The 8,336-nt window shown below is 32.1% G+C and overlaps 1 protein-coding gene across 1 annotated transcript; it reads right to left on the reverse strand.

The window, feature by feature from the left end:
• LOC107638679 (phosphatidate cytidylyltransferase 1) lies at nucleotides 1,188-7,077 on the reverse strand. The gene is made up of 12 exons (XM_016342036.2): nucleotides 6,852-7,077; nucleotides 4,789-4,933; nucleotides 4,332-4,585; nucleotides 4,032-4,183; nucleotides 3,730-3,871; nucleotides 2,985-3,141; nucleotides 2,756-2,803; nucleotides 2,576-2,662; nucleotides 2,209-2,337; nucleotides 2,046-2,102; nucleotides 1,670-1,753; nucleotides 1,188-1,583 (listed from the first exon to the last, which is right to left on the reverse strand). Exons 2-12 carry the CDS (start codon nucleotides 4,861-4,863, stop codon nucleotides 1,494-1,496), a joined length of 1,275 nt encoding a protein of 424 aa, XP_016197522.1. The 5' UTR covers nucleotides 4,864-4,933; nucleotides 6,852-7,077; the 3' UTR covers nucleotides 1,188-1,493.

Genomic DNA, 8,336 nt, shown 5'->3' on the forward strand with positions numbered 1-8,336 from the left:
CCCAGTCTTTGTCTATTTTTACGAAGGATAAGACGACATTTGTCCAAAAAAAAAAAGTTTCGACCATCAACCTTTTTATTTTAGAATAATACGATTTTTTTATTAAAAAATTCGTTAAATAATAACAAAAATTAGTTTTGTGGAGGTTTTATTTGTAATTTGTGGGAGTTTTAAACTAAACTCCGACGAATTATTAGTAAGTTTATTTCTAAAAATTCCTTGACTGGTGGTGGTTAAGTGGAGAAAGACTATCGCTAAAAATAATATCATAGGAAAAAAAGTAATTATAAAGACCTTTCAAAGGAAAAAAATAGCATTAAACAAGAAATGAAATAAGACAACATTAATGTTGATGATATTTGTATTGGTGATGATAACAGGAGAGGAGTTAACAATGGTGATAAAGTATAGTTACACAATAAAAATAATAGAGGTAAAAGTGATAATGATGAGGATGAAGGAGATGGTGATAGTAGTGATCATAGTTGGTTATATTGTTAAAAAAAAATTTAGTGGAAATTTAAAACCCCACAAATTATAAATCAAACTCTCACAAAATTAATTTCTATTACTATTTAACAGATTTTTTAATAGAAGGGTCGTATTGTCCTAAAATAAAAAGCGTTGAAGACCGAAGTGTCTTATTTTTTTTACAAGGAGCGCCTTGTCTTTTGTGAAAATAGACAAGGATTGATTTATTTATTATGTAAAAAATATTTTTTAAATAAAAAAATTAAAAAAAATAAATTATAATTTCTAAAAATATATATATTTTTTATTCTTCTAGTGTATTTTTATTACTAAAATTTTGTCAAACATATTAAGCAATAAAAAAATTATTAATTTTTTTTCTAACAACTTAATAACATATAAACAAGCTCATAATCTATTAAAAGAATATTATTTTCAATACTTAAACTCTTCACTTAGTTTAAATGTAGCTACTTGATCATTTCGATTAAATTTATATTATTACTTCACATTTTAATTTATAAAAGTGAATTTATAGGTACACCTATTAATATACTAAGCATAATCGGGTATAACCAAGATTATTCCATATGAAAAATTGAACATATGTAGGCATTAATCTACTTTTTGTTGAATTTCTGATCATTAAGTCCCACAGACAACAATGCTGTAAACGGATAGATATAGCTATGTTGGTTGCCGTTTTGAAAACAATGTTGCAAATGAGAATTTTTAGGTAATTGAAACATGTTAAATGCTCTCAAGGAATTTATACAAATACAGCCTCTCATTTACAGATAAATGTGTAGGCAAAAACATGAGTAAATAATATTCAGGAAATTGGGAATGAAACATCAAAGGTCAAGATATATATATATACACATCTTGATAGCTTCCTGAATCCTTTGATTCTTTTTTCACTCAAATGGTAGAATACAAAATGTACAAAGTATCTTTTTCCATTTCCGCTTCTAAATAAACTTTGCAATAAGAGAGTACAAATTACACCTTTGGCATTGGAACTAAGAATGGCTTTGAAACCCTTGTTGCAATATTTCCCCCAGCCTCCTGTATAGAGCTTGTTGTTCATCGAATGATAGGTTCATGAATATCTGGAATAAACCATGGTTAAACCATTTCTCAATATATTCATTAATTGACATACAAAGTAAAATGCAAAATAACATCAACAGAGTACCTGATCCAGGATCATTTCAACTGATAAACTTTGTGGCACAACAAATGACTGATGATATATATAGGCAAACACGGCCATTACCATCTGCACCAAGGATAAATAAATAAATTTGTCAATAATTCACAACTATATAATATTACACTTACAATCCAAAGGAGGGTATACTCTTAGATTGGAAAACCAATATGACTACTACTATCTCCATTTATCATCAAAGACACACCTTTCTTCTTACTCTTTTTTTTTTTCTTTTTGGTGGTGTTAACGGTGTATCCGAGCACGAGAAACCGTGATTTTGGAATTTGGATGTATGATATTCTATATAACTCTAAAAGTTGTAAAAATATTAGTAATTTGTGATAAATTAAGAGTCTACCTGGCAGTCCATTCTGTCAGTAATTCCCCCGTGTCCCGGAATACTGTCACCAAAGTCCTGCAGAACGTGGAAAATTCAGCTAATCTGTTCATACCTTTGACCTAGATGGATGATATTCATTTGCCATTTGTATATCATAAAAGCAGAACTAAAGAGAGGATACCTTTATTTTAAAAGCCCTTTTGAAGCCACTTGCAAAGAAGCCTCCAAAAGGTGCAATAATCGAAGCAAACAAACCAAGACATACAGCATGCCCTTGAACTGGCAGGATTGTTATCTCTTGCCAAGGAAACTGCATATTAAAAGATAGAATGTCACTCGCTATAATGTCATATATTATAGGAATCTGGATTGGCACTTCATGATTACAGTATTGTCATATTTTATAAGCTGAATGTTTTATTTTCGAATCCCACAACGTGCTTTCTTTAATTGTGACTTGATCTTAGAAGAATGAAACCAGCATCAACTGGTCAAAATATTGCAGTGAGTTTAAGGATTATGAATTCAGCCGAATGTTAAGTGCTTACCCAGTGTGGAATCCATCCCGATAAGGAGTAAGGGTCTGGCTTAAACAGTGGGCCAGGATCACAATCAAGCCAACCAGTTGTCAAGTCCTGCATGTTATTCCCAGCAACATGAACATAAGTAAATCAGTTGTCAAATAAAACTTCACAATATATGAATTAGTTAAGGTAGGCAAGAGGTACCTTCCTTGGACATGTTAGCCACTTAGATCGACCCATGACGTTAGCGAGCTACAAGAGAGTTTTATACAATCATATTAACTTTCAATTCAGCACACAGCTTTATTGATTTATAATAACACTTCAGAAAGCATGTAACTGCGAAGAATTTCACCAAAAAACTAATCAAGCTTTCCAAGAGCAGAGTTTATTCAGGACGTTGGGTCAAAAGAAACCCTGAATTTTTGCTCACCAGAAAGGCAGAGATGATAGTTGAAATTGAAGCCCCAATAAACCCCTCCCAAGTTTTCTTTGGAGATAACTTGATCAAAGGAGTTCTTCCAAAGAAGAAACCAAAAATATAAGCAGCAATGTCATTAATGACGATAAGTGTTGCAGGAAGAAGAAACCTGTATAGTAAGTTCAAGCATAAGAATAGCATTAATCAACTCCATTGTCAAACCAAGTGCATAAGTCTTGAAGCCAAAAGAGACTAATGGTAACAAGGACATTTTATTTGAATTAAAGTAACGGGTGGCATAGGAACACTAAATACATGAATGAAACAATTATATCAATGATATAGGTCAACATATAAAAATCACCTTAACCTACAACTTCACGAAGAAAAAGAATATACTCAACAATGAACTGAAGATAAGTTAACGGGCATATATTTAACCTATGAGAAAGGCACTAAGGATAGGAATTTATTCATACAGCAAAAATGATAGGTATGGATATGAATATATTAACATAATTTGCCCATCTCAATTTTACTTTGTTCATGTAACTATGAATTCGCATGGAAGCTTGACAGCCTTGCATGCCTATTTGTTTTATGAACTGCATAATCAAAGAAAATTACATTATATATAGCCAGTTCCCTTATCTCTGGAAAGTAGGCAAATAACCTTGGTTTTAGAATGACAATTCTCCAATAGTCCTCTATGATGAAAATGTAAATGTGAATAATAAATTCCTTTTATAGATCATACCAGAAAATCCCTTCGAAAATGCTTGCCACAGTGAAGGAGGACTGCCCAAATACAACAATTAGAATCATGTGAGTCCAAGCATACTGGCCAAATTGGTACTTGTACATCTTCTTCTTTAATGTGAGAATGAACCACATAAATCCTGAGACCAAACAATAAAATAAAACATTTAACCAAAGTATTAGTATTCCCACAGGAAGCAGCATCACAACCCAATAAAATTAGCATGAAATTCAGGCATCTGGTAGACATATTCCACAAGCACAAGCAAATGGACAATAAAATTATATGTATAAAGTCACCTGAAATGTAAAGGGCATAGCAGATAACCATATGATACTTTATAAGACTGCTCACTAGCCGATATAATACCATGTCTGAAGTTACTGTGTTAACGAGGCGTGGACTAAGAATACGTCCATAAACAAATAACATCGCGGTGAAGAAAAAATGCCTGAAATGGTAAATGCCAATGAAAATGAAACATACGACAAGCTATTGAATAACTAAGAACAAGACTTGTTTCTGGCGATTTGTTGACGAGCTTATCTTGAAAATAACAAATAGCAATGGTTTGAAAGAAACAATTTTGTCACTAGTACCAATTTAATAGCCTAAATCCTGGAAGTTGCCTATCTTCATGTGCTCTCCTGAGTAGATTGAAAAGCTCTTTTGCCATGAAGATTTGGATAACAACCACCATTGCTGTAATATAAAGGTGACCCATATAGATGATTAATGCAAAGCCACCAATCATCCAAATGGATGAGTATGCACGAATTAACATGGACTTGTATTTGCTTTTGTCATCAACAAGCAACTGGCCTCCATTTGCTTTGGTAACTTCCGGAACAGCCTGAGATAAAAGACAATGAAAACCAAATCACCTCAAATAGCAGAGAAAAATTTGCCCAGAAAGATACCACTGGGATTGAAAAGAAGTCAGATATTGCTTCCAATCATTTGGTTTTCTCAATTAGTATCTTGACAATTTTTCACTCTCCAATATTTTATGCAAAATATGGTTTACAGTGAGAAATCAAGGTTTAAACAATTAACCTCAGTTGAGCGTTTTCGGTGCCTAATCTTGGCACCAGTAGATGACGGGGCATTGGTACTAGTATCCTTCTGCATAGCTCTTCAATAAGATTTCACCTGATTGGAAGACAATGTGAAAATCACATGCGTAGCCAGAAGATGACACCTGCAAAGAAAATGACATAAAATATACTTCTCTATACATATGAAGCATACAACTCAATACGCTTATCACACTATGTCCTATCACCTAACAAAATATCAGGGGATAAAAGAAAATTCAAGTGAACTGAATCGGTGATTCCCGTTGAACGAAATTAAATTCTGCAAAAGAGCCTTAAATATTTTGGTATTTGATCTCGTTTGCTATTTACTTATTACATCAACTCTCTTGTTGTCACTATCATTATCATGTACTTCTTTTCCACTAGTACACCTACATACTCTGCCAAGGAACTTGATTATTTCCCCATTAATTTAGCCACTTTATTTGGTGTGGAATATTGAATTTCACCTTAAAAAAGTTTATAATCATGATCAATCATCCCTTCTTATCAACTAGATATCTGATACAACTTCCCTAACTTAGTGGACTATAAAACAGAATTTAGTACAAAATGCCTGATATGCCTTTTTTTATATATAGAGAGAGAGATACAAAAGGTGTCATCAACCACAGAAAACTCAATTTAACACTTTTTATTTCATTCACTAAAGCTCAGAGATGCTACACAAAAAGTTAATCATGTATTAGAATGGTTAAATAGGGCATCACTATAGGCCCTAATAGTCATATAGGAGGGGAGAGGTTAGCCAATGGGAGATGCTGGGTGTCAGGGATGACCCTCGGCCAAGGAATGTCTGCCAATATGGAGAAACCTATACTGGGAACTACCCATACTGATGAGCCATGGAAGGCTTTTAGCCTTTAGAGATTTCACACTGCCTTTGCAGTCAGCCTACCCTAAAAGGACTCTATTTGAATTCTTGTGGATATCAAAAGTAAATCCCTCTTGCACTACGCTCTAAACAAGCTCTCTTCACCCCACAACCCCAAAACCACCCTATCGCCAACTTATACCTTTTAGGAATAATGCTCCTTGATAATCCATTTTGCAGAACATTTGCCCTCCATAGTTTTGATCACAAGCAATCCAAAAAGGCAACTCAATCTGATCAAAGCTCCATGAGAAATCAGTTTAACGGAGTCAAAGGCTTGTCTCGTGTGAGAAACCTAGGAGACTTAATCCTACTTCAATAGACATCATCTGTTAAATTGATTAATGTGCATGGTTGATGACTGAATCTGAATTCAAAAATGGAAGCTCAATTGAAGATACTAGTATTGTAGTACAAGTACATGAATACAGCTATCACCCAGATACTGTTCGTCAATGTATGATATCCATCGCATATCCACATTTGCATAACATAAATTCAGAAATTGAAACCAAATCCCCGACCCACCTATGTTGACTTCATGTGCATCTATATAACTTCCTAATTTGGAGGAATGCTACACTTTTCAGGAACTACTGAGTACTGATCCCTAATCAGAAACTCCTCTATCCATTCAAATGATAAGACCTATTCACCACAAAACCACTCCTGCATTACCAATACTCCATCCCCACACGCTTGAACTTCCATAAAGTCGCTGACTTTGAAATTTCCGTATCCCATTCATCCCTCAACTGCTCCATGATGCAAAAGATTTTCCAGTTATATCACACATCTATACCACAGACAAAAATACAAATAAATAATGCACAACTAAAATTTCTTACTTTTTCCTTATTTTTATAATAAAATCATTTACAATAAACTCAAAGCTTTGTGAGTGACGAATCTCGAAGATTAAAGGTGCTTGGTGAAGCATGAAAGAAAAAACCAGATTCAAAATCAGAAACACTTCATTACAGTTAAACCTATACCAGACTTGAAAATAATAACAAAAACACACACTTGAAAAATCAGCAATCCAAAAAGGAAAAACAAAGTGAAAATAAAGAAACAGATAAAAATAGAAGATAAGTAATAGCGAGATAGTGAGTGTTAAAGTGAGATGTTAAAAAGCATGGAACCTGGTTGGGTTGAAGAAGACGCTATGAGAGAGAAGAAGAAGAAGAAGAGAATGTGAAGAGTGAAGAATAATAGAGGAGGGAGGGAGGGGTAATAAGAGAAGAGAAGAGAAGAGAATCAGAGAATATAGACGAAAGCACGCAAAAACGGTGAAGCTTTTTTCTTAACGAGAAAGTGTAGACCAGAATTTCTTTGTTGTCAAACTCATCAACACCACCAACATCAAATTATTTGAGACTCCTTTTTATATATAATAGGTAAATTTTCTTTTCAAAATGTCTTTCATCATATATAATTTATAAAAGTAATATTTTGTTAATTAATATGTGTATCCTCTATAAAGAGCTGAAATGCGTATTCACCATTTTCTTTATAACGTGCAGAGATAGTAAGGGTAGAATGGTAGATAATTAGATATATAACGAATTTTAATGGGTTTTTACTTCTTATGTTATTGTTATTACAAATTATTATTATTATATTAATACAAAAAAAATTTCTGGTCCAGCTTTAGAAAAAGAAAAAATAAATTGAGGAGATATATGGTTGAGATTTGTTGCTGAGGACATTCGTTTCTAGGATCGCAAGTTGCTCAAAATTCCAATGCCGGGTTGATATGGTTCCTTTCTTTTACAATTCAAAAAGACATTGCATATTTGCATTATATTTTAACATTTAGATTCTTCCCACTATAATCAATTCATCCCAATTAATTAACCAACGTGAGGTATTAGGATTTACCTCCCAATTTTGATTATACTATTTGAGAATAAATTATTTATTTTTCTAGAGAATAAAACAAAAAAGATAAATGACTTATTAATTTGAAAATTGTTATATTAAATTTCATTACTTGTTATATCAAAATCTTTCATGTTTTTTTATAGGATTTAGTTTAAATGTTTGTGTGCGTGCACCGTTCAACGTGTTATAAGCATTATTTTAAATATGAGTGTTAGGACAGCAAATTTTATGATTTGTAATCATTAATTATTTATTATTGATTTTTCTAAAGGTATGAGATTCCATTCAATAGTGTGAGATTGTTTTTTTTTTGTTGGTTAAATAATGGCCAAATTTTAATAAAAATATTGTCTTTAAATTTTTTCTATTCTAAATCTTTATACTTGATAGCATAAAGTTTAAATAATATTTGTAGTTTTGTACACCCTCTTTTTTTCTGAATTAATATATTTTTTCGTTAAAAAAATATCTCAAAGCCCTTTATTTCATTATATTTATTAAGAAAATATATAAGTGATAATATATTTTGCAAATTCAAAGTTTAGTGTTACTTCAATATAAAAAGAAAAACCAGTGTTACTAAGTTTTTTTTTTCAGAAGAAAAGTTAAAATCCATATTGATTTTCATGGTATTACTTAATCGGCGTATGGGAAGCATAAATAAAAGAATATTATCTTTGCTTAAACAAATTTTCCAATTTACGGATTTATTTTTCACAAATAATTATTTGTTGAAATTTTTA

The sequence above is a fragment of the Arachis ipaensis genome, chromosome B04 (assembly GCF_000816755.2).
Source record: "Arachis ipaensis cultivar K30076 chromosome B04, Araip1.1, whole genome shotgun sequence".
In the NCBI taxonomy this organism is placed as follows: Eukaryota; Viridiplantae; Streptophyta; class Magnoliopsida; order Fabales; family Fabaceae; genus Arachis; species Arachis ipaensis.

Coding starts and splice junctions, on each gene's coding strand:
- LOC107638679 (XM_016342036.2), bottom strand. CDS start 4,863: ATGCAGAAGGATACTAGTACCAATGCCCCGTCATCTACTGGTGCCAAG. Junction 3,872..4,031: donor CTATGCCCTTTACATTTCAG/GTGACTTTATAC, acceptor GTTTGGTCTCAG/GATTTATGTGGTTCATTCTC. Junction 2,103..2,208: donor AAAGGGCTTTTAAAATAAAG/GTATCCTCTCTT, acceptor CACGTTCTGCAG/GACTTTGGTGACAGTATTCC.